Consider the following 27,825-nt stretch of genomic DNA (forward strand, 5'->3'; position numbering starts at 1 on the left):
ATGAAGAGGTCAGCACCTTTCTCTTGAATGGATAACATTTTTAAAAGCAGGTGCATGAGATTTTACCACAATCAGTGGTAAAACTGCTGTCATCATAAATAAGATGCTTTTAAAAATCCACCCCAAAGAATCCCAATTTGATTTGCTTCAGCTGTAGTGCACATCTGAACAAGATTTTATTCTTGTATAAAAGTTTCACCAAAGGGCAGCAGTAGAAAATCCCAACTAACAAGACCTGCTGAGCATTCAATGAACATAAGACAGAAAGAGCACTTAGATCAATGTATTTCTCTGAGAAAAAATAACAGACAGTAAAGCTGGTTAAGTAGACATTATGAAAACCGATACATGTTAGAAATCTCATTAGCCTCCACACATCTGAATAACAGCAGCAAATATACAATGTCAAATGCATCCTAACAGACTAATCCAACTGAAGAGACAATAACTTCCCCTCCTAAATGGAAGGAAGGAGGTCTATGATTGACTGTTTCAAGAAAACCCAAATGAAACTCATTCAATGATTTGTTCATCTATTACTAACTACTCTCTGGTGCCTTTACATGCCACTAAAAGGAAAATATTTCATCTACTTTGTTGATGTGAGGGACTGGTTTGCCCACTATCCTAATACATGGAGCTAGAAATAGTGTGGAGATACAGACAAGTGGTTTAGTGACCCAATAGCACACTGAATCCCACAGCACCTTTATGAGATAAGAATATTATCCTGGTTCAGAGATGGCTGTATTAAGTTAGGGACTCTGAGACTCTCCTCAAGCAGTGACACAATCAATGTCTAAGATGAAACAATCTTAAAGATTTCTGATTTTACAAGAGCTGGGTGTCAAAAGAGAAAAAAACTGCTTTTCTTTTTTTTTTAGTAAAAAACCCAAAACCATACATGGATGTCAGCAAAAAGCCATCAACTTGTTTTTCCTTTCCTTCAGAAAATAAAATACTAAATTGGAAAGAAAACTAACTCTTGTAACATCTGACTTCTTTTATTCTGGACTGTCTTAAAGAAAGTATTTGCATGACCAGAGATCTACTGAATATCAAAAGAATTCTTGGAAAACTAGCACTAATGGACTAAAGCAGCTGGCAGGTTTAATAGGAGATGAAAATCAAAACCTTTGGCAAGAAAAGCTGTATAAACTGCCAGGTATTTCTTGGGAGAGAGAATTTCCAAAGTTTTAATATACTCTGCTTAAACCTTGTTTTCAGTATTATCTGCTTCTGCAGAACTTCTTTCTGATCTTTATGCACTACTGAAAATAATCCCACACACCCATAACAGAAATTTCTGGGATTTCTCACTGTCAAATCAGTGTGGGTTTTTTTTTTTCTCATAGGCCATTTTATTTTTTCCTCAGCATCAAGTTTACCTGCAAAGATGTTTATTCTTTGAGTAGGTGTATGTCAGCTCTGTGCTTTGACTCAAAGCTGCATTAATTTTCTACAGACCAATGATATTTAACGTATTTTTTCTTCAAAGCTTTTTGCTAAAGTGGAAAATGTGACATTTTGTACTGAGACATATGAACAACACGTGGTTTAAAAAAAGGGCTGTGTATGAAAAAATAAGTTTTGGCATTGCTCATTGAAGCAGTTTCTCAAGAAATACACATCAGACCTACTTGGAGCAATCTTTTATCAAAGGATGAGCTAAAGAGATCTCATTTTCCATATGAAAATTATTTTCAGTGGGTGAAATAAAATCAGAGCTTTTAGATCTGAAGGTGCAAACAAGTGCTATGCACAAAATCAAGGTTGATTTTCTGCATGCCATTTACTTCACAGGGACTACCTATTTGTCTACTCTTCAATTAAAAAAGGAAAATCTTGGAAATCTATCCACTCCCTTCACTGAAGTCAAAGGCACCTCTAAAGCACACATAAGGAAATTTACTGCTGGACATTATAAACATGTTGTTATCCTCAGCAATGTGTCTGCAAATCCTACCATGGCTTGGGTGGAAATTTTGTGTTGTTACCTTATGGTCCTATATTTTTCCTAACAAGAAACAAATCCTGATCCTTGTTTATTAAGTTCTGCAAGTATATTTCTGTAACATTTTGGAGAAGAAAATTATGTTCCCAACTTTTAAATCACACTGCTCAAAGTCAGGCATGTGAGCTTATGTTCAGATAGCTGGATATAGTCAGATTCTTTGAGACATGTAAGGTCACAAATTAAAAATTTTCAACCCTGGCCTAAAGGCTAGTACTTGAAGGAAAAGAAGAATCTATCAATCCTTTGGTAGAAACAGAGTTAAATTTATGGTTCTGAGATTCTACCATTTAAGTCCCCACAAAACATAAAAGATGCTGGGAAAAAGGTATATTTTATCAACAGGGTGTTTACAAAACACTTATTAAATTGCCTGCCACATAAAAAAACCCTAGAGATTAATACTATGAGATGCAGTCATGAGAAAAAAGCACAACTGTTTCCAGACCCATTAATTCTACAGTCTCTCGGAAATGGGCTTCCTAAATGCAGATAAATGCAACAGGAGAACCTCAAAAAAATATCTGCTTCTAAAACTGACCATCAGGCAGATCTCTGGTACCCTGGCACCTAAACCCTTTTTAGTTACTTTCCTAAGAAGCTTGCAAAAGTACCAACTAAATGCTGTTAGCAGGATTCACGTGCTCGAATCAGGGACAACTGTAATTGAGAAGAAACAACTGCTAGCAGACAATAGAAAGCACTGGAATAACTGAGAGTTTGTCTCCTTGGAGCTTTTTAAGAACACATCAGCTAGACATCTATAAGAAATAAGATAGGAACAGGCAACTCAGTCCTGGAGTGGCCTGGCAACAAGTTTGACCTTCAAATAGATATCTTTTTTAGGTTCATACTAATTTTCTCCAATTAGAGAATTGGAGAAAGCAATAAAGAATTCTCTAAAGCCAGTGCAGCATCTTATCTTTACTAGTTATTAAAAAAAAATATTACCATGGATAAAATAATCTGTATTTATTTAGGCTGCACACAGACACTACAAAGAAATTAAGATCAAAGTTCAAAAATCACCTTGCATTAGGGTTTTGCCTGGAAAGTGTTGTAGGAGTGGTGGTGCTGACCAAAGTTACATTGCTTCTGAACTGGTTAAATCATATTTTTCAGCAAATAAAACATTTTTATTTTTCTTCCATAAAGGAAGCATTCATGAGTCATAGGTTGTGGTTCTAACTTCTGTAAAGTAAGAGATGTAAAAAACACTGGGAATAAATAAAATGCCATGCAGGACATGATTTAATGATAAATTTACTCTGTAAGGCTCTGACTACTGTGCTAAAAGCACCACAGCCGTACGACACGAAGTACTGATTTGCTATAAGCTGAGTCTGCCCCTTAAAGTCACCCTTTTTTTTGAGGACTTCATTTTGTAATGAAAGGTTGAACTGGCATTGTCTGTCTGCACCCCAACTTCCATCAGAGCAGGTCTGCTCTTCTATTTCCAGCATAAAGCTGTCCTAAAGGCATTAAGCTGATATAATTTCAGCATTCTGTGCCACCCTCAGTGACACTGACAGTAACACATTCGTGTGCCCTGCCTCATCCTAAGCAATCACATGCCAAACCACAGCCTGAGGCTACTGCAAAGAAGCTTTCCTGTGGGCACTCGGAGTGAAACACTGTAGCTCCGGCTCCCTGACCTTGTCTTTGGATGGATGTGCCTGGACCACGTCTGGCTCCCTCCAACCTCAGCACACACCTTCAGCACTATTCCAAATAGGCTCCACATTCTCAGCATCTTCCAGTGGCTGACATTCCCACCTGCCACACATTCCTTCTCTACTGGGTTATGAAATCACATCCCTGGTGGACTGCAACAGTGGGATGCGACACAATGCTCATGGAAATTTTGGACTGAAAGGTCTCATGTTTTTGATTTATGTTTTAGGGTCACAAGGGTGACTCACAGGGTCAGTGGAGATCAGAACCAACTCCTGTACATATGGATATCAACCATTCAGCTCTAGAATGGACCAGGCTTGAGCACTGTAAACACCTGTCAGTCCACATGATACTGTTTGCAGACCAAAGACCAATGCCAAGTACATGATTTTATTAATGGAAATCCTACCCCTGAAACAGTTCCACAGTTCACGTTTCCACAGTATATGGCTTAGCAGCACTATGCATCTGAAAGATACATGGCCAAATATGCAAGTGGGAATACAACCTAGGGCAGTATGAAGTTCCCAAGTTCAGCCTCCCAAGAAATAAAACACACAGAGGGCAAAATAGCACTAAGTACTTGTCTCTGGCCATAAAGAAAGACAAAGGATAATACTGGCATTGAAACAAGTAGACATGAAATTGAGGTAGGCTGAATTCAGGTATTTTCCAATCATCAGAGAAATGAAGTCCTGAAAGAGCTTTTAATCTTGTTTTGCCTCTTTTTCTAAGTCAGGACTTCACAGTTTCAAGAATGGATGTGATAGAGTTCCCTATGGTCACAAGAAGGAGTAGACAAAAGCATCACCAAGGTTCTTACCAGATGAAAAACAAGGCCAAACCCAACCCTAAGCTCAATAGAGCCCAGTTGAATCCTCAAGTAGAAAATAGTACAAAAATAAATTTTCATTTTCATTGGCTTCCTGACAAAGAAGATTTCTAAGAATTCTTCTAATGAAGTTATGGAGGAAGGATTAACACTGTGGTCTAGGCAGGAGAAACTCAGCAATGTGGCTGATTAAATAAAGTACTGAACAACAGCTGGGGAAAGTAATTCTTTAGTACAGTGTCTGGTTTTGTTACAAAGCACGTGTTAACTGAAATTCTCTAGTGAAAACTCAGTTCCTGAGTTGCACCTTCCCCCTTGTGCCTGAGGACACTGTGGACACAGGTGTAGTTATGCATCTGTCTGTGGAAAATGAATTGCATATAAAACTAACTCTAATCTCTATACTTTGGTCAAAAATGTTCACTGCAGAATCTCTAATAATTTGAACACTCTAAAAGCTGCTGTCAGCATAGCAGGTCAAATCTACTTATAATTCTAATATTTAACTGATATGAAAGACTACTTAAGGACTGAAGAAACCAAACATGTTTAGAAAGGAAGGAAAAAAAAAGAAAAAGAGGTCACAGCTCTTGGAGATCTTAAGAGTCCACAGGTCTATGAAAGCATCTGTGTTATGGATTTCATAGCATTTCTAAGGAATTAATGAAATCAGAAAACATCTGGAACTAGACACGCCAATAGAGACTTGCTTGTCTGGTATAAAATAAATCATAATATATGAACAATCTGGTAAAGTATTTGAGCAGAGAATAGAAACAGACAGATGTAAACTAAAAGAGTTTATTTCACTTAGGTTTAAGACACCTGTGAAACTGCTGTAGAAAACAGGTTAACTACAGCTTGAATAAGGACACAATAGAAGAAGCATTCTTCATGGATAAAATGACCAGGTAAAAGCCTGCAAAGACTCATCTGATTTTGAAATAACCATGTAGACATCTATTAAATTAATCCTATAACTTTCCCAGAGCAACTATTCAAAACTAATATTCTCCTGTGACACTCCAAAATCTCTTCAGAATTTCTCTTAATACTCAAATGACTGCAGTCAACATCCTCAGCTATTTCCAGAGCATTTACCATCTTACTTTGTGAATGCCAGTAAAATACATATTCATGGCTATGGTATAATAATGGTAGAGTGCTGAACTTTTAAATGCTTTTCAAAGGATGCAATTTCCATTCATCACTACTACCCTTCCATGAATCCTCATTATTACTACATAGTTTTGTATTTGCTAATAAGGACAAAAAGAAAAGATCCAGGTAATGACAGAATTATGATTCTACCTGAAAAAAAAAAAAAAAAGAAAATAGGAGAAAGAAAATGCATGTGGACTTTGCTCTAGATTAAACAGTAATTAAACTAAAGCATTTTGCCTCAAAGAGAGAGGCAGGTAGACATGTAATTAATTGTCACTTAACCTCAGAATTCCAATTAAAATGCCTAAAACATCAGATGTAAAACAAATGCAAGAAAAATATTAACATGTACAATACAGCAATGGCTAATGCAGAAGGATTTGTAAGTAGTACACATACCAGTATAAAAAACCATGCAAAACCTGCCACAGGCAGGTAATTAGAAGAAAATAATACCACAGTTTATCAGAAGAGACATACAGAAGTCCTGTTGTGACTAATATATCTTATTTGAATTTTTCAGCCCCGGGGTAACTTCTCTCAAGATGAATCAGCTAAGTGTAGAGTCAGCTCCTCAAGATATAGAACAGATTTCTGAAGTTTTTATCTTGTACACATTACCATGGAGCATCTATGCTCCATTAACAATTAGATACCCCTGTCTCAATGATGACTGACAAAGTCTTTTCACAGTATATTTTCTAACTGTTTTCACTTTTTTGGATTTTATGCAAGAAATAATTTAAATTCTTTCAGTACCATTAATTTAAAATGCATGCAGCTTAGCTGGAAATAAGCTCAAAGTCATCCAAGTTCACTGTAGCTGTGTAAATTAAGTGCCAAAATCTGGAGCTTAGTTACTGCAATATTCTTCATATTGGAAAGAAAAAGGTCATACTGCTGTATGGCTAACTCATTTTTGGATGTGAACTGCAATGCTTAACTTGAGGGTTGATACAGCAATGAAATGAGACAAAGTAATGATCATTATGGTACTCTCCACAGCAAGGTGGCAATAGCACAGATTTGCTGGAAAAGCAGAGGATAAAAGAGGAAAGAAGGAAAGACTTTTTGGATGAGAGTGGAGAAGGCTGATGGTAGTATGGGAGATGTATGTTGACATTTCCCAAGATGGCCAGTCAGTCCCTCTCTGGAGACAGAATGGCACATCTTCAAAAAGTCATAAAATCTGCTCAATATTTAGGAATACCTCCAAAGCAGCTAGAACAATTAAGCAGTCTGTTGACTGAAAATATCTGTAGATATTTTAGGAAAAATAGCAATTATTTGCATATTGAAACAATTCATGGAACAAAAATGCCCCTATGGCAAAGAGTCAAGATGTATTTCCCAACTCTGTGCCCTAAGTATAGAGTAATAGAGAAGCGGTAACTATTTGTAAGATATGTTTAAGATTTATTAAAAAAAAATTAGTCAGATCACCTGCTAGGTACTGCAAGATCTAGCTCTCAGTTTGTTTACAATCAAAACTTATGATCAGAGTAAGGAATACACAAGATATTTAATGGTCTTAGATAAGATTTTGGTCTTTCAAGTCATTCCTATTCTTTCCCAGTTGCTATGAGAAAGGCAGTAACTGTAAGTAAATGGTATTGCAATTCTTAAAGAAGTATTTCAATATTTCACAGCAGATCCAAAATATTATACTATTCTTTTAGCTTGTACCCTAAATCTTTTCCAATAGCATTCAATGCATACTAGATATTGTATAAGAATTTCTTCATGGGGCAATGCCATGACATTGACAATGGCGTAGAATACAGTAGCTACTGAAAGTCTCTAAGAAAAATAGAGAAAACATTTGGGGAAACAACCATTCAATATTTAAATATTTGAGTAACAGAGTAATAAAGTGAGACTGTGTACTATTTAACGAAGAAGGAGCATGTCATTACACATTTGCCACCGGGTAGCAGCATGTATGAAGCCAGTTACCACAGACAAGCTGATGTTCTGGAGAGTCACACCTAAGCTGCTGCTCTGTGTGTGCTCCCCCGTCTAGAGTGGCCATCTGTGAATTTGATTTTCTGGAATAGCATTATTTCCCCTTATTCCCCAGCAGAAATGAGAAAGTCAAGCTGGAAGCTGGCCCTGTGTTATCAAATCAAAGGTCTTAAAACAAAAATTATTTGGTAAACTGTTCTAATTACAGTAACAGAGGGCATGTTGCATGAGTATTGTACTTTGTATTTTTACTGGGTGGTTTTGCTTATTTTCACCAACTTCATGAAAATGATGTCTAATAATGAAATCTCAGGAGACAAGGTAAAAAACCACATGTCCCATGCATTACACAAGTGCTGAAGGTCAAAGCCTGTAAACTGGTCACATCCTGCAACTCTTGTCTGAAAGTGAAAATCTTCCACTGTGAAAACAATTACCTCTATTCCCAGTAACTGCAGCTGTCATTATGCAGCACTACATTGTCTTAATGGCACTGACTGATAATTAAACCAATAGGATCTAATTTTCTTGGTATGGAATGACAGGTTTCTAATTGCTTGACTTCGTTCTCTGTCTGCTGGCTAAGAGTTTTCTGCTCCTTAGCATGGCTGAAATTAGTCACCCCTTGTGTTTCTAGGCTGTTCTCATACTTGTCACACCTTTAACTCCTCTTTCTATTTTTTCACATTGTTCTTCATTCCTTGTCAGATTGTGAGTTGTGGAGTAGCTATCCACACAAACAGTTATTGTCTTTGACACAAGCCTTTCTTCAGCTCTCATGAAGAGTGAAAACCGGTGGGCTGGGAGGTTGGTTTTGCTTGAAGCAGCTCTTTCTATTTGTTTCCTTAGTAAATCCCCATTAATAAAGTTATCGTAGTGTGCATTTATTTATCTTTGACCATGGTATTCCTAGCACACATGTGTCCCTTGGATGCTTTACTTAGCCCCTCAAATGATCTGACCCTTTGGTTGGCATTCTGCACTGGGGAAAAAGAAAGACAATAGACTTGAGTGGTTTATCTCATGCTTTCCATAATAATTATAAATAAATTGTAGCAGCAGTTTGAAAGCAGATTTCCTCTTCTGCCTTCACAGAACATGTAGCATAAAATCATGCTGGGAGGCCTTGCTGGGCTAGAGAAGGCGCAGTAGAAAGTAACCATGAGAAAGTCGCTGTGGAAATAGCATTTAAACTGCCTGTAACTCTCACACAGCAGTGGGCACTGGCAGGCTGAAGGCTTTCCAGGGGATGCAGTGCAAAGGTTGTCCCCAGCTAGGGGTGCCCTCTGGGAGCCTGGATCCTGCAGAGCCAGCTGCCATGTCTACAGCACAACATTTCCCAGCAAGCTCTAACCCAGGCCTCCTCAAACCCTTATGCTGTGGCACATATGTCTGTCCTCTTGAGATGCAGCACAGGAGCAGGAGCAAGAGGTGGGGATACTTAAGTGGTTCACTAAGTACCCAACAGCTGTGCTGGTGCCAGCGAGCTCTCCAAGGCTCTACTGCATTGAGGTTGTTTTTCGGTTTTTGTTTGTTTTGTTTTTTTTTTTTTTTTAATTTTTATTATTTAATTACACTTTGATCTTCTACCAATCTCAGGAGAAAACTTACTTATATAGAATTTAAGACTATGCTACTTTAGATAAATTAAGAAACACTACACAAAGTTTTATGTCAACAAGGCATCAATTCATCTGAGGTGATATAGCTCACAGTTCAAAAGACCCTATCAAGATGCAGAACTTGCATTTGACCTGCCTCAACTTCCAGTTTCTTATATCCTCCTAATAAGTCTGTCTTTCTCCCACATTTTGCTCTTTCACCTTTTTCAGCTTATGATCAGTGACAGTTTGTGGGCCTTTTACCTAACATCAGCAAGTATGAATTATAATTTTTTTAACATTGTCATCTTTGCCATCACTGTAACACAAGTATTTATTAGATAGCATATTATAAAGGAAACTTAAAAAATACTTTGAAAATAAAATCTAACCAAAATAGTTCAGAGTGCAAAAACTCTTTCTGCATTCTCAGGAGCAGATGGGAATGTAAGAGTGATAGAAAGAAGTGCACAGCACAGACATTGGACGAGTGATTAAATTCTGTGCAGCGTAGCATAACAACACAGATGATACATCAAAATAGCAAAAGATGTCCAGCTGGAAAGGTCCACAATTACAAATAAAATAGAGAACAAAAAAAAAAAAAAAAAAAAAAAAAAAAAAAAAAAAGTTTTCTGGTAATTTGTTTTATTCCATTATAGATTCACCTGTTTAGCCACCAACACTAATACAGAACACTCCCAAATGGCAGGGGGAAGAATGTTCCACTGAAGATTCTCAGCAGCAGTTAAGTTTTCTGTGACTGTCAGTACAATTGTACTAATCTATTCAGATTAGTTTCACCTGATTGTCTGGTTTAATGCAAGACTCAATTACTTTGGGATTAACATGGCAATAAATTAAAATTCTGGAGAGCTGCTCAAATTCCTCTAGTTTCCAAAACTCTACAACTTCCCACATGCCATTTGTTAGTGTAAGAGCTAACTCTACAGACATTATTTGTGCATTTTTTTTCCCTAATCCACTGCTTAAAAAGTCTTAATTAACTAGGAAACTAAAATGGCTTAACTGAGAAAATTCAGGAACATCAAATACTAAAGGAAGGGGGTTTTCAGTGTTGTTTTGGTGGGGGTTTTGGTTTATTTGTTTGGGTGTGGGGGTTTGTTTGTTTTGATTTCTTTGTTTGTTTTGGCTTTTGTTCTGGTTTTGTTTGTTGTTTCTTTGCTTGTTTGTTTTTTAATTCAGGCCACTTCTTCTGTTGTCCAAAATCAGAAGTATTGTCTTAGTATCCTCTGTGGGTTTAGGTACCCCAAACACAGAAATACAAAGTGCTCACTGTGACCATGAGTAACAGCCAATATTTACATATCAGTCATGTCTGTGGACCCACAGAGTACAAGCAGTTTAAGCAGCCAGTGTGTGCTGTAGAGTGGCAGGATAATGGTGCTTCAGCCGCAGGGAAGTGGGGCAGCTGCTGCCTTCTTGTCCACATATTATGGCTCTTTCTCCCACAGAAATCAAGCAGGAATTCTGGTACAAGCTCACAACAGTAGGTGGCAACAGACACAGAATACAGAACCAAAACCTCAGACATGCAAGCTCACCAGCTGAGATATAACCTTTTGTTAAAGTCACTGGTTTTCCACTGAACATTCAGGTTTGAAAGGCCTGTTCAGTCCTATGGCAATAATAATTTTGCCATGTGCCATAAAATTTTTGCTAAGCAGAGAAAATTGCCACTCATTTTAAGATTTCTATGAGTGCCACATTGTTTGTTAACTACCATATCTCATCTTTAGCAAGAAAAAACAGTGAATCACATGCATTGGCCTGCTTTCTATGAACCTTTTCCATAACTATCGAATGAGAAAAACTGCATTTTTAAAGTATCTATAAGGTTAATCACTTACATACATAGTTAATAGAGGGTTGTGATCCCTGTCCTGCCAGGCTACAGGAGCAAGTGATTTACAAAAGATAAACTATATACATATATACATATTTATTTATGACCAAAGGAAGTCAGTAAATAAGGGCCAATCCCTCAGTGTCTGCTCAGCAGATACCTCCATACTGAGGATATCAGCATTTCTAAAATGCTGCTAGCCAGTCATCCTGGGAAATGCCTAAAGACATGTTAGTGTGATTATAAGGTTTATGAAACCTCAAATAAACTTAAATCTAAATGGAGAATGGAAATCTAAATGGGAATGGAATATTATAATGAGGACAGGGCTGTCACCAAATAAAGAAAAACTTCTGCAGAATCAACAACCCATTACGAGCGTCTTTGGGCCCTGCCAATGTAGCAGCACAAATGTTCTCACAGCACTGTATCTGAATAAAACATAGACACCTCTATTTGGAGCTGAGCTGAAGTTCATAAAGTAATGAACCATAAGCATTCATTTAAGGGGGTCAAGGGACAAGCATTAGGTGGGACATCCTTGCCATAGAAGCAGTGGACTACCACGATCCCACTCCACAACAGCACAGTTGTGGAAACTGCAGAACTGATGATCCACTTGGAAAATTATGCAGCTAATTTTTAAGTTCCTGCTAATATTTATCATACAAAAGGTGCAGAAATAGGATCAAAACATAATTTGCAGAATGTGGGGATAGGTCAAGGGAAAAAAATATTGCTGTCTGTTGTCTACAAGGTGTTGGTTTACCAGACTCTTTTACCATGCAATACAATATAGGCGCATGCCATGGACACTGACAAGGCTGGGAATATTTGTGCCCTCTAAGTACACTTTGATAAGGTAACTTTGCTTAGTCTTCATTTTTATTTCTGCTCAAAAGCCATAAGTCTCTTAACTGTTTGCCTTCCTTAGTTCGTAGTACCTGAATGAGTGATTATGTTAATTATGTATGTTAATTAGCAGTAAAACAAATAAGTGAAATTGACTGAGTGGAGACATCCACAGCAGCGCCTCAGCTGGTGTCAGGGCTCTATTGCTCTCTGTCTGAAAGGGCTAGGAAGGAATTCCAATGGGAAAAAAAAAATCTATCACCATTTCTGAAATAATGATTTCTAGTGGTTTCTCAATCAGTGGACTAATGAGGCATGCTTTAAGTCATTTTGGCTCACATTTAGAAAATATGTGTTTCATTACTAGACAATCTGAATGGCTTCCCTAATTACATTCTGATACCTTCACACATTAACATCACTATCACTTGTCATGTTACCACACAATAACTCCACAGGTTGAAGTCATGGATAAAGAGAGCTTCTTACTAGACCCTGTGCATGAAAGTACCTGAATCAAAGAGCTGCATTGGTGGAATAAATTAGACCTGTTTATAAAAGTATTTAATACTATGATATACTTGCTAGAATAAACAGAGCATGAAGACTCAATACATGTATCAAACACACATATCATCCATAGATTAAAAGAGTCTGATTGAAAGTTTTGATGAAATCATTATTGAACCAATGCTATTTCGTAAAAGCTCAACCATTCAGCCTTTAATGAGTACAATTAAATGGAGGCTCTGACTAAAAAATTACATCCCCTCACTGCTTTCCATCATCCCAGATACCAAATGACTCACAGCCCAGGGACTTGGGCTGCAGTGGTGATGCTGATCTGCATTTCTGGCCCTCTATGTCTGGGCAAAGTGAGACCAGGTTCATTTAGGAGACATGATTGTGTGAAAGAGCAGTGAAGGGACAAAGGACACATGTTGGGAGTCTGACAAAAACTCTTGCAATCCTTTTCACTATCACCTGTATCTCCTACTTTGAACAAATAACATGCTACTATAAAGTTTATTCTGCTCATCAACCCATAATTAACTGCTTTTCATTTAGTTTGAAGCCTCAGAGCTGGTAAAGAAGTCAGTTGCTTAGGACAACTAATCAATCATAATCCACCTGCCCCTCTTGTCTATGCAAGGGACACGGAGAGACCAAGTGGCTGCTAATCCTGCCACAAAGAGCCAAGCCACCTGGGTCAGGTGGGTGGATAGTGACAGAGTAACTAAAAGGTCAGCTTCTGCCACCAGCGAAGGGCACTTTTCTCATCCAGTGGCAGCTGGAATGCCAAGTCAGATTTTCAAGTGTTGTCTTTCATCTTGGCATGCCTTGTTAACTAACATTCAGCCTCCTAAGTGTTAAAGGTGGCTTTATCAGTCTTGGGGTGAGGTGGTCCATGGAGACAAATCTGAAGTAATTTCACAGAAGAATGACAAAGAGAAAGTCTTTATAGAACTCCCTTTACAACCAGCCTCCAGTTGCTTGCTTTCCTAAGATGCCTGCAGCGGGAATTCCTGCTGCCCCAGAGTCAGAGGAAAAAGGAAGGAACCATGCACTGCTCAGCCCATGCACAGAGATTAGTAGGGCATCCTTCCAGAATGGAGGTCTCTTGCTTTGACCACTGCACTACTACAGAAAAACAGGGGTCACATCTACTTTATGTTTAAGAATTTGTATCAAATTAGTCATATAGATGTCCACATAAACAAATGGACTTGTAGCTCTGAATGCTTGCAGTTTCTAGAAGTATCTAATTTGGCATCTGATTTAGACTCACTTTTCAGCTTTTATTTTAGACTGGTGTGAGCATCTTTCCTCCTTCTCCAGATTTTTGTTAAGTGTTTATGACATCACACCACTCAACAAAGTCTGTGGCCATTCTGAATTCTAATCCAAGAGACAGAATGTTTCCCAATCTCTTGGAAACATTAAAACCTCTCATGGAAAATGTACTTAATGGATTGTGGCAGATCCAGATTCACAGCACACTAACCTAATCTTAATTTCTTCCTTCTGAACAATGGACCTAATGCACCCAATCATCCAGACTAAGAGCAATATCTTTGCAATGCCAAAGGGCTGCACATGCACAAGTATTTTCCCCATCCTATGAGAACTTGTAGTTCCATAGGAGCTACTTGAGAAAAAAAAGCAACTGTCATCTTTGGTAGATAAAATTTCAATTTGTGCATAAAAAAAGGGGGTTATATTGATCATTGCATGAGTATTTTATTAAAACAATACCTAGAAGCAAATTGAGGAAATCTGACCCCACTCTGAAATTTCACAAATATTATAAATTAAATATATATATTTATATCTAGCCATGCCAGACATTTTTCACAGGGACAAACTTTTTTCATATAGTTACCAATTTTAAAAAGGCCCTTATATAGAACTTCTGGGTCCCACATTAGAAGGAAGAAGCCCTTTTAATAAAGCAGGAAATATCTGAGACCCAAAGCTCTATTGCTGTTTTACAGGCCATAAATCAGATGGTTTTGCTGGTTCACTGTGCCAATGAACAGCGTTCACTTCTGCTGTAAGGCAAGTAATGTTAATACAGACGCAGGCTTCATATAGGGGCTTTGAAGCACTCCTTACCATGAACATTTGTTTTCTTTGCAATGGAATATGTGTGTTTATGTCCTACGTGTAAAACGGCCATTAAAATGGTAGCCTTTGTCAAGCACTCTTTGCCAGTACAAGAAGTAATTAGTCTCATTTAATAGGGCACTGGCCCTAGCAACTGGTAGATGGGTTGATAATAAGGATAGAATTAAATCTTCTCTTTTCAGAATGATCTCTCATGGCCTAAAACTTCTCTTGCTTATTTTGTGGAATATTTTTAAACCTTAGCTATCTTTATTCAGGACTTCCTTTTCCTTTTAAGACTATTTGAAGCAATATGTAGCACTGTAAATCATGAAAAAACCTTCTCCAGAATTATGTGAAGAGTAAAATCACTGATGTGCTGCAAGTCTACATCTGTAGATGATTGCAGATGATTGCACCCATGAGGCACAGGAAATGATTACTAGCTGATGTAACAAAAACCTGAATGCAAAAGATACTGTACTGCATGGAAAGTGCAGGTAAGGAGGAAATCTGTACAGAATCCAACAACGGGGGGACTCTGGCATATTTGCATCCAAGATGCACCCTTTTAATCAGCATCCACACAGACAGCTCTGCCAGCATCCTTAGTGTGGCCCTGAGAGCAATTGCTGCCATGCTAAATATTGACTAAAGGTAGATGCACATTCAGATAAACAGTGAGATGTAAGGCAGAAGTATTTGTCATAGCCCTCCAATTCCCAAGACTTGTATGCTCTCATTTAATCCAACAAATATATTTATGCTTTTTTAGGTATATTAGATGGAAATACTTAAATACAATCATATGACTAGTAATTTTTACAATTAGTAGTGTCTGTTCACAAAAGTAATTTTTCTCAATATTTAGCTTAACTTTTTTTATGCACTTCATAATACTGTCACATTCTTGACTACACCCTCTGCAATTAAAAATAGCTAGGGAAAAAACAGAGAAGAAGAGAATAAAATCAGAAAGAAGAAACAGGCTAGCTGTGAATGTACCTGATGCTCTCAGTGGGAGACAAGGCTGCTCTAACATGAAGAAAACATCAACCCTTCTACAGAAGCCCAAATCAAAACCAGCTAAGAAGTCTGAGAAAGAGAAGAGCTTGTCAATACCATACAGGTAGAGACAATAGCAAGTAATTTTGCTACCCACATCCACACAGCCAGCCAAGCCTTTCATTCATATCCTTTCTCTTACTTCCACTCAGCCCAACAGGTAGCATTCAAAAAATCTTTCAGGCATCCTGAAGAATAAAAGAGTCAATTTTATATTAAGGCTCACACTGTGTGAGAACAACACCTACTTAAGAAGCCAAGTTCTGCGTCTAACCGTTGGAAAGACTACTTGGATTTCTACTGAGTTCATGAGCAATTTACTATGGGAAAGCAGGAACTTCCTGCAGCCTCCCATCAGGTGGAACCTGATGAAGCTGAAACCAGCTCACTCTAGAGTAGTATCATTCTTTCCTTACTATTCCTTCCTCCCATTTCAGAAATTCCCAAACAAAGAATTTGAGGTACTGGGAGCTTTGCTAATTGGTTCATATTTCATTAATTCTTCAGTTTCATGAACAGTTATGAGCTAGACTAGACCTCTGTGACTTTTGCTTGTAACTTTTCCAGAGGTACTGCCAGACAGAACTTCCCTGGATTTTAGTAACTCACCCTTAGAGATTACACTGCAAAGCTGGCAACACTAATTGGTGTTTATTTAACTCTACATGCAATCTAGCAATATGTACATTGAAAGACAGAGGCATTAGCTGTAGATATATGCTGATGTGGCCCATGTTGGAAAAATGATCTTCACAAGCATCTTGTGTAAGTTTCATGTTATTAATGTACATTAAAGGGCGCAGGCACTTGAGAACCTACGGCACCTGTATCATTGCTGTACCAATGTAGAGGCAAGTTTTGTAAACAGAAAGGAAACACTACACATTTTAAAAGGCTTTTAACATTGTCTCACCATGACAACACACAGGAATATGGCTAGGTGACACTACTCTGTAATGGGCGCAAAACCAAATGGTTAGGTGTCCTTACCAGCAACTACTCAACTGCCAGAAAAGAAGATTGTCAAACAAAATTCCTGAGTCTAATCTTGGTCTGGTTTTATTTGTTTTTTCACTCTTGATCAAGTTGTTTGAAAATAAATTATATTCATGTAATTTGAAGATAAAAGTAAACTAAAAGGTGGTGGAAGCAATGAGGAGGAGAGAATTAAAACTCCTGAAGATCTTAAAAATTGAAGAAATAGTCTAGAAAAACAAAAGTAAGTATGCTATTCAACAGAGACAAATGCCAGGGTTTACATTTAAAAAAAATTAAATAAATAAAGGATGGGAAACAGTGATGGCAGGTCTTTCAGCAGGACACAAGGGCTGTAATAAATTAGAAAAACATGAAAAAGGAAAACATCTCACTGATATGTAGAAATTGTAGCAGAGTTTAAAACCACATATAATAATGGCTCTGCTGGGGTATTCTGACAGTACTGAATTTCAGCTAGGTGGTGGATCAGCCAGAGAAGGTCTAGAGAAGGAGAGTAAGAACAATTTAAGGTACAAAATATAAATCTTTTAGTAAAAGACTGAAGCATTTTGAGCCATATGGAAGGCATAATGAAAGATGCAGACAAGCTTTTTTTAAGGTTTTGTCTATGCCAGTAGTGAATAAGGTGGGAAATTATGATCTTAAATTCCATAAAGAAGAAAGATTCAGGTTATACTTTATGAAAATCTTCCTAAGAGGATAGACAATGAAGCAACACAATAAATTGCCTGGAAGGACTGTGAAGTCTTCTTCTCATCAGAAGGAGATGGGCTAAATTACTCTGACAAGATAACTTCACATTTATCAGTAGTCTATAACTATGTTCTTCCTTAAACAATATGTATGTACTTGCATGGAAACGTACATGAAACAGATAAATCGAACACCTCAAAATTAAAAATAGAAAACTTGGAAAATAAATATATTTTATTTATTTAAATAAGTACCAAGACTTACACTATCATCTTTCCAACCTTCATCATTTAAAGTCAAAGCCACTTATAAAAATGGGACCAGGGCATGGCCAAAATCAAGGTATTTTCCAAGTACGAAGCCACCTAATTGGCATATTCACAATATTAAAAACTCTGATAACTTTTATCTGATAAGGACAGTTTGGTCTTCACCCAGTAATAAAATAGTAAAAATCCCTCCTTTTTACTTTCAAGAGAAGAAAAAAACCAGAAATTATCAAATCCAAATATTCATAGCTTGTACTTATATGCCACAAATTAAGAGTTACTAATTACACAGTTGCTGCCAAACTGCTACACTCTTGTGATTTTTGTAATGATAGATTTGAGGATCCAACAGGACAGGCTGTATCATAATATCTGCAAATGAAATCCCAATGAATGTACCAAAAAAGTAGTATAATTACAGAGAAAATATTTATTTAATTACTTACCCACACACAAAAAGATGCATCACAAAATGGATATTTATAAAATATTGATGAATTTGCAGGTTATAATCCTGTTCATAACAATCCTAATTTGAGGAAGATTATTTAACACTTTTTGGCAAAGCTAAGTCCTATCCAGCATTTTAAAATTTAGTTATCAGCCTTCAATTGATATTCAATTTAACTTCTGGCTACTGTTCTGAGGAGTGTTATAACCTGGTTCCCTATTTCTAGACAAAAACAACCCATCAATTATAGGTCTCCTAGGTCTATTAGCAATCTCTGACCTTTAAAATGCAAATACTCAGAAATAAATATTGATAAGACATAACACTCTGTCTCAGGAGACCAGAGTTTCAGCCCTGTTTTTTTAGCTTGTTTTGAAGGCATCCGTGGACAAACTATTTCGCCTGTCTTTGCCAACCTGCCCCCATCATTAAAACCAAGCTGGTGTCCTTTATTAAGCACTCTCATTCAACTCTTCTACCCACTGAAGCTTTTCTAAGACACTGCAACTAGTTTTCCCTGGTGGGCAGCTGGAACAACACCCTTCAATGCCAAAAAATACTTTTCTCATACCAAGATAAGAAGAGTGAATTCAATCTGAGGCATAATTATTCTGGCAATATCCCTATCCTCATGCTTTCCTCCCAAACTACCTGGAACTACAGAACTTGAATGTGGGTGGTTTTAGGTTCTGGCGTGAACTCAGCCTATGTTCATCCAGGCATGACAGTAAATCTGAAGGCTGACTGAGAGATAAAACAGGATTATCCTTTGAGATCAACAGAAGAAAAAAATTACAGGAGATTTGGTACTATGGTGTTATCTATTTAACAGTACTGGAACAAATGGTACACTTCTGACTTGCAGAGGGAACAGAAGGTAGCTTGGCTGAAATCAGGTTTTTGTCCCTTTCTCACAAGCGAAAAGAGAGTGAAAATGGCAGGTTTTGTTCATTAATTATTTGGTATCCCAGAGTATTTGTAGCAGGACTCTGAGACTTGCTTGAAACTCTGTGGCTCATGGTGTATATCGAGAAACCTGAATATTCAGGAACCAACTGAAGCAATTTCAGCTACAAAGGCTTTCAATACTCAAAAAAACTTTTTGGATTTCAGTCGTTAAACCTTTTCATTACCTTCCAATTCAGCTGAGGCCAGGATAACAGTCTGGAGCTCAAGCCAGAAAAATGAAATAAAAGAAAAGACCACAAAAAAATCCTTATCAGAGTCAAAGCAATGCATCAGAAAGAATTCAGCCTGTGGGTATGCTCTGTCATTAGAAGGTACTTTCCTAGCTGTCCTGAAATGAAAATTTACAGCTGCAGACTTCTGTTGGACCTTTGTCTGATCAATAAATGTGAAATAACCGCAATATTTTGACAGACTAACTGCATATTTTCCATTTGGATGTGGATCTTACCACAGCTGCCCATGCTCTTGCCACCTTTCCTGCTTTTGTGTTCTACACTCATTTTCTCATGGGGATGGCACAACATATTGCAGCTGGCAGAGATTGTATTTTCCTGGTAACTGCAGTGTTTTGCACAGAACACAAATTGGACCTGTATTGCAAAATCTGCCTGACTCTCAATCATTTTTCTGGCTGATGTTCTGACTTACACAGTTCGGATTAAGATTGCCACAGATACAGGATATCATTTTTTGCCCCAGCTTCTCCTTAGTAACAAGATAATTATCAAAGTAATTCTGATTTTTTTTTCCACAGGAATTACTACTGAGATTAGACAAACAGAAGGGATTTTATGCTCTAAAATGGATCAAATATAAAAACAGAAATTAGTCATTGCATTTGCATACTGGTGATAATCAACAGTTGACTCCTTATAAAGACATGCTTTAAAAGTATTTAAATCCTGGGATCCCAGGCAATGCAAAAATATACCATAACTGCAAAGCAAACAGCACAACTTCTCTTTCTGGCACGTGATCTACTTGAGTAGAATACTGATTGCACTTGATGTCTTTTCATCACAGACATGAACTATCTGTTCCATTCATTTCAAAAACAGTTTTAAATGGATACTGAAATGGATTTTACCAGTAGGACAGACCTATCTCATTAAAGCCACTGTAGCCCAGCTCTTGCCTGCTAAGTCCCAGATCTTCAAGGTCCATGCATTTAAATCCAGGTGGGCACTGGTAACCTTCTTCTAGCTCTCTGGAACAGTGGGTGTCTGGGATAGCTAAATTATTCCAGGTTACATTTCTGTGAAAAATACAAAATTAAGTTGTTACATAAACTCAGTTCATAGCAAAACTAAATATTTGAAAGTGAGAGGACTAAAGGGAAAAGTTCATCAGCTGTTATTTTTACTATCTGATGTTCTTTGGTATACACTGTTTTCATTAATTAAGCAGTTATTGCAAAGGGCAAGCTAACACACTCCTAAAACTTCATCCTTATGTAATGACAGTACAAATACTACCAGCAGAAATTTCACACTAATGCCTAGAGACCCCATAAAAATCGAGACTCTCCAAGAAATGGAAGAGTTAACATTCAGCAGCTCCAACTGTTTTTTAATGCAATTTGAAGACAATATTTCAAGCTCCTTTGCAGATCTTGAGAGTGTGTTGAACTGGAGTCAGTACTATGATTTTGACTTACAATGGCATTACCTGTGCTTGCTTTGACACTCCTTAGAAGGATCCTTGTGGATGACTTGTCAGTCACCAGAGTATGTATTCAGCTTCTTGTAACTTGCTCAGTACAGGTTCCCATCACAGATGAAGGGTCACAGGAAAGAAGCCAAACCACTACATGTTGAGCGCAATTAGTATCTAGGCACTGCTGTGACTGAAACAGATCTCTGACTTACTTTTAGGTCAGTCCAATGATTTGGTATAAGAGACGAAAAAATCTGAACTGGTTTAAATTGGGTCAAGGTAATTTATATAAGTGACCGTATTTTAAAATAGAAAGATCACGAGACAAGGGCCAATACCCCAACACAATGCCACAGTGTTGGCCATTTTTACCGTTGCCATCTTATTGCAGGGTTCTATACTGTTGTCTCCTTATCACAAAAGTTTCATACCTTGGTGTTTCTCATGGACATCTCCTGCAAGCACTGCCTCTTTCTTCTTCACCAAGTAACCAACTGACTCCAGTTCTCTTCTCAACCAGCCACCCCACTCTTTTATAGCACTCTTCTTCTCATTGGTTACAACTGTGGCCTGTTAAAGCCAGGCCTGTTCCCAATCTTAGATAATTGGCCCAGCTGCAACTCCTTAGGGGTAAGATTACTTTCTACACTATCTTTATTTTCTTAGATTCTGACCCCCTACAGTCAGAGGCTGAGCACCACTTGTTTTTCCAGTTTCTCTAGCAGCCGTGGTTGAGTTGCTGGAGGCTTTGTCACACTGGAGCACAACAGGAATTTAGCTAGTCCCAGCACTAAGGGCCACAGAAACTAAAATGATAAGGAGGACAAGGTTGTTGCTCTCTGTGCCAATAAATATATGCTTATGGGTTATAAATATATAAATATGGGTTATCTAAATACTCCCAAACTTTGGGAAGGAGAAGCTTAGGCAGTTGATTCCCCCTAATCTCTTACAGTGCCTAGTTAATCATCACAATACACAATCCTTCGCCACAGACTGATCACCCCGTTTTCGCAGAAGTAGTTTAGTTAAGAGGTAACCTTAGGAAACCACCTCCTCCACCCTGAGCAGGTCCCGGCTAGGATCTGCAAAGCAACACAGCAGAGAAATAGGGATTTATGTTACTTGTGCTATGGGGCTGCTGGGCAAACTCAAGAGAAGAAAGGTCCAAATAAGGCTCCAACTCTGCTGAATGAGCACACAGCTAAGCAGTAACTGTTTTTCTCCCTGCTTGTACTCTCTCATCTAGCAAATGAAAAATCCTGATTTTTGGTTCAGTTCTAGGGCAATTTCAAATCAGACATGAAAAGCTAATCACAATGAGTTCTGGTCTCAGGAAAAAAAAAGTCAATAGCATTTTCCATTCTTTTTCAGGTTAATTTTGACTTCCTGGTCACAGCACAAACTTTTGATATAAAAACACCCGAAATGAATTGCTGAAAGTTATGAAAAAAATGCTGTTGTATTCACTCTGTTATCCAGAGGCATCGACCAGTGTCTTAAAATACAAAATTTCAAATTATCTCGCTTGTCCACAGAAAAGGTGGAACTTTTCAGCCTGCCCTTTAATATAATTAGTATCTTCTTGTTCTTCTGAAAGTCCTTTTCCTTTAATCTAACTCACAGAAGTATTTTAACAACTAAACTGGGTGAACAGAAGCTTTAATTATGTTTTTTTTATTGCTTTTATACACTGCATGGAATAGCATTACATTATTTGAAACCTGTCAGTGCGAAAACAAAACATCCTACAAAATTTTTTCCTAGGCAATTATAAATGCAGATAAATAATAACTGTGGTATCTATCCTGTAGCCATTTCTTTATGATACCAGAGAGACATATATATCTGCATGGCTGCACACACAGACATGTACAATTCCAGATGGAGTTTTAAAGAACACCCTGAAATGTAGCAGTGTGCATAACTAAAAAGACAGACAGATCCACAAGCATATGTGTATTTGTTCCAGGTTTGTAAACATGCTCAGCACATGTCATTCAAGTATTTCAAAATTAATCTGTTCACTCTAATTTCTTTACATTAGATGTTAATTCATACCCAGTTTCATGCTTTATGTTAGATTTATGATACTGCTATCCAAAAGCCATTATCATATATGGGATTAACATAAAACGATATTTTACATATATTTTTAGAAATTAAAATTATTCATTGGCACAGGCAGATTCAGAACCTCAGCTACTGGTAGCCAATTAATTACACATTATGGCTTGCATTAGAAAATCCCTCAAATTCCAAGAGGGCAGCAGCATGAGGGCATATTATTAAAAGCATTGCTGGCTCTCAATCACTGCAATGCAAAGCATTCACTTAAGTGCTTCATTTAAACTTAGATAATTTTTTTTGTTTACCCTCCTCTTAAAGGAAAAAAAAAAGTTGTCTCTGTGCACTGAGTATGATTTAGGCTAAAAATGAAGTCTCTCTGCTTATAGTAACTGTACAGATAAAGGCCTTTTTGGCTCATTGTCCCTTGGCAAGTTGTGTTCTGCCTCAAGACAATAAATAAGCATAGACTGGTACACATGGACTAGAGAACATTAGATATCTAGAAGTGACTAGAATATCACCAGGTGTTTTCAATATAAGATGATTTAAATTTTATTCCCCATTGGCCATACTCAGTATCAATTAAGTACTGAGATACTGATTAAGCCCATAACTAGTTTTAAGCATCTCAAAAGTTCAATTAGGCAATGTTCTTAAATGTCTTGCTGAACAGGATAAATTGCCTAGATAAATTTATGAACAAGAAATAATTTGTCCCAATAGTCCCACAATATTTCTGTGCAGAGTCTGTGGAGTGCAGCATCAACCCAACAGGCAAGCTGAGAAATCAGTTCTCCACAGGAAAACCAAGGATGAGGAAGGAGATAATGACTCCACTTCACTTGATAGGCATCCTTCAATAGCAAGATTGTTGCAAAAGACACAGGACTGTTACTCTGACATGTTTTGTGCCTGAAGAATGTTATGATTACATACATATGTATACCACAGGAAGGACATGAACTGATATCTCTTGGGAGTACAGTGCCTGTTTTCCATGGCATCTGTTACAAAACTGGTCTTTCAACCACCATGTGCTCATGTGAGAACATTTCCCTCTTTCAGCACCTTCTCCTTACTACAGCAGTTCTTCAAAGAGGGGTTTTCACACCCTAAGAGACAAATTACCATGGAAGATTCTAGCTTCCTGTTTTCTGCTAGCCTGACTTTCTCTAATGAAAATAGAGATGAGAGGGAAAAAAGGGATTTTGTTTTTATTCTGGTATTCTATTAATTTTCTAGGATAACACCAGAAAGCTTCTTATGCAGTTTCTAGATCCAGAAAATAAATTAAAAAAAAGCTCAAAACAAAACCTAAGTAGTCTACTTATTGATTTATTGATAAGGTATAAAGAATAATTTGAAATGGTTGATTAGGTAAAGAAATTAATAAGTAAAACTTACTTAACTGGAGCTGAAAGGTTTTCTGTATTTGTTAAAAGGAACCCTGTGTCTGTCCCTGCACAAAACCAGGCTGCCCAGCTGCTGACTGAAGAGCTACTGCATGTTAAAAATACTATATCAGACATAAAAATGGCTGGTCAATCATGATGCAAATAAGTAGCAATGGTGCAGCTTCCAAAGAGGGAGCAATACATTAACTAGGGCTCAGAGGAATTGGCACTGTGTTCTGTGCTATCCATTTCCATTAGTGACCTGGGGGACCCTATGAACCCAGCTACATCAAAATCACACCAAGCATATGATGAAGGAGAACAAAAACCTTTGAGAACAGAGAATGATTATGCAGTTCTGAAGACTTTAAAGGTTACTCTCAATAACTGTGATTTAATGTCAAGCAATAAATTCAGAAAGTGATAGAACCTAAACAAAAATGGACACTGCTGTATAGAAAGTACTAATAACAAATAAGCTTAGATCAGATGACTGATAAAAATTTTTCCTTTAGATATCAAGAATTATAGTTTTTTTCTTTTGCTAGACATCTAACTGAATATGCAATTTTGAAAAAAATAATCCAATCCTGTATGTTTCAGAAGAGATGCTTCTGCTTTGCCATATTGCCAGAACACAAGGGAAAAGCACCACGCTAGTGAGACTCTAGCAATAAATAAATAAATCCAGAGAACTCCATGTTACACAGACCTTTTTCCTGAAGCTCAAATTAAATGAATGCTGAGCTAGGATCTCTCAGTAAATGCTTTCTGATGAAGTAATACTGTATTTCTACATTGACTTTAGACAAGTTATCTGATGAATATTAATACACAGCTCTCTTACATATATAGGTCAATGATATCTAATAATTTGTCTTTATTCTGAAAATCAGGGTCATCTACTACCACAAAACAACTTCCCTGCACTATTCAACCTAATTATTATAGTCCACAAACCTATTTTTTAAAGCTTTAAATTTTATCTTATATCAGTATTTTATGAAATGAGATGTAAATTAAAAGCTGAATTCATTCTGTGAAAGTAAGGTCAGCTGTGTCATAAGCATTCTGTTTTTAACAACGTTTTGGTGCTTTTTTTGAAACAACAGAATACAAAAGCAAAATATGTGTAGATGTGTATTAATAGTAGTGGAACCTCTCAGGTCACAAATCTGATATAGAAAATGCTAATTACTAGGGTAGCGAATAAAAACTTCTTTTTTACAAATATATTGCTACTTCAATGAATAAAAAAGAAGAGATTGTCACACCAAATGCAGAATAAGTTGTTTAATCACCAACACTTCACACTCTACATTTAAAGCTCCCTCCCACAACTGAGCCAATGTAAATAGCCAAAACTTGTAACTCAATTTTATTTTCCTCACACTGACTACTGCTGCCTTGGGGATGCCTCATGGTAGCCCTCAGTATTTAGATGCTAATCTAGGAGGTCCCAGGTCTCTGAGAGCCCTGTGTCCTACTTGAGCATCTTGGATATATCAGTAACACAAATGCCTGCCCATGGGTAAGTGCATCAAGTTAAAAACCCTCCAAGCTAAAAAAAAAAAAAGGCACTTTCTATGATCAGCCAAGTCCTTAGACTTAGTTTGTTTTCCCCCTGCACCTTCAGCCAGTTATAGAGCATATAATCTTGTTCTCCAACCAAAAGACTTTCCTTAAGGAAGAGAATTTACAGAGATAAAAAGAAAAAAATACTCATGGCATAACTATAATTAATTGCTGTAATTTTATACAAATAGAAATGAGAAAATCTGTGGTTAAGATTCTTATGACAATATTATACAGAAACATTGTGCAGAAAGGAAGTTTTAAACTACTTTTCTAATTAGACCTTATCCTCTTAAAGGCTCAGATAATTCATGGCAATTGCTATGCACCTGATGATACCATTAGGTAGTAAAAAATATTTGAATTTTTATTTAGTATTCCAAGTTACATTTGTTTTCAGAAACTTTGGGAAGTTGAAAGACAGGAAGCCTAGATGGAAAATTGCTTGCTTTTTACCCTATTCCTTGCAAAAAGTAAAATCGAGAAAGGTTAAAGTTTATTTGTTGCATAGTGACTGTGAAAACAATCTAAGCACCTAGGCAAATTTCTTTTGATTTTTCCTTTTATATGTGCTCATCCAATCAAGTATTTTTCTCCTTCTTCTTTTCCTTTTGTAGAGTTTCCCAGAGTGGGAAACTCTGCACATACAACTGCTGTTAAGAGATAGCTCCTAGACTACTTCCTTACACTAGTGCTCTTTTTACAGGCCAAACAATAATAACAGCTGCTTCTACACAATTGTTAGAATAGAAACAATATTGTGCTATAATAATTGTAACAGCTTTGTTTCTATCACAAAGTCTTCTGTTTACTATTTTCATAATTATTACCCCATTACGATCTCAGCTTAACAGGGACAAAATTAACAAATAAATCACGGATATTGATATCTCTAAAATTTGCAGTAGTAAGTCTTTATGATTGGGCATAATTTTTTCAACTTTGCACTCAGTCTTGTCCCTGCAGTGAGACACACATATGATTGTTAACTTCAGTGAAATGGCTCCATACTGCAATTGAGTTCTACTGATACACCTTCTAATTTGTGCAGAAAGAGATGGCAACTTAGAACCATGCTGCTGCTGGAGCCATTACAGGTTCGAGAGAATCTAGGACCGTCATCCAAAATCATGGGTGAAAATGAAAGAAATGTCAGAGAGTACCTCTCTGGTTTAAGGACTGCAGATTTGCTTAGGCACAATTCTTCCTCTGATGTTTTATAATCTTAATATTCCTGAGTATTCCCAAGGGTAATTTTTAAATATTTTACTTTTGGTCAAATTTAAATCTAAGGTTTCATGTACCATACTTTCAGAGCCAGTTTCCTGTTTTTAATCCAACAACAAAATCTGTGTTATCTTTTAAACTGTAAGTGCAAAGTTTTCATCCATATTTAATGTTGCTCATAATTATATCTGTAATTATAACTATAAAGCCTTCAACTCTTTCTGGTAACAGATTTTGTCTTATATCTATTAATTACTTTTATCATATTGAAAGATAAGATAGGGCATGCTTAAGGACTCATGGATTTACAAACAGCATAAGCACAAAGCTTAAGCTTTGGCAACGTTCCATATTTTACATTTTAGCTTGGCAAACACAGGCTCTACTAATCAAGAATTAGTAACTGAAAAGAATACCAGACAGCATCTGCTAGGGATAATTATATTCAAATCAACAAGCCCAAATAACCGAGGGCATCTCTTCCATTAATTTTTGATAAATCTTGAAATAGCAGGGAAATTCCGGAAGAATGCTAATGTGCCATTAATTTTTAAAGAACAAGCAGCTCAAGTGCTTAGCCTAACATCAAGCAAGACAAAAGAAAGAGCGAGCTGATAAAAAGTCTAGTTGGTAAAGAGTAAAGAACATTAATGTAGTAAGTGGCAGCCAGAATGGATTTAGAGAAAATAATACTCATCACAGCAACATGATTTTTGTAAGATTACAGATTTGTCAAATGAAATTGCCTATCTTGGACTTTGTAAAGCAATTAATTTGGTAACATATGACTGATTAAAAAGTTGGCACTATATAATATCAATAAAGTACCAGCTAAATGGGCTGAAAACTGATTAACTGACATGTCAAAAACACTTCTT

General features: G+C 37.0%; 1 protein-coding gene across 3 annotated transcripts in view; it reads right to left on the bottom strand.

The window, feature by feature from the left end:
- The window catches only part of NALCN (sodium leak channel, non-selective), a 222,706-nt gene that overhangs the window by 150,657 nt on the left and 44,224 nt on the right, over positions 1–27,825 (bottom strand). For all 3 annotated transcript variants that reach the window (XM_059493793.1, XM_059493794.1, XM_059493792.1), the window contains one exon: positions 20,126–20,280. In XM_059493793.1, the coding sequence (XP_059349776.1) occupies positions 20,126–20,280 (155 nt within the window). The remainder of the gene's footprint in view (positions 1–20,125; positions 20,281–27,825) is intronic.

The sequence above is a fragment of the Ammospiza nelsoni genome, chromosome 2, assembly GCF_027579445.1.
Source record: "Ammospiza nelsoni isolate bAmmNel1 chromosome 2, bAmmNel1.pri, whole genome shotgun sequence".
Taxonomy (NCBI): Eukaryota; Metazoa; Chordata; class Aves; order Passeriformes; family Passerellidae; genus Ammospiza; species Ammospiza nelsoni.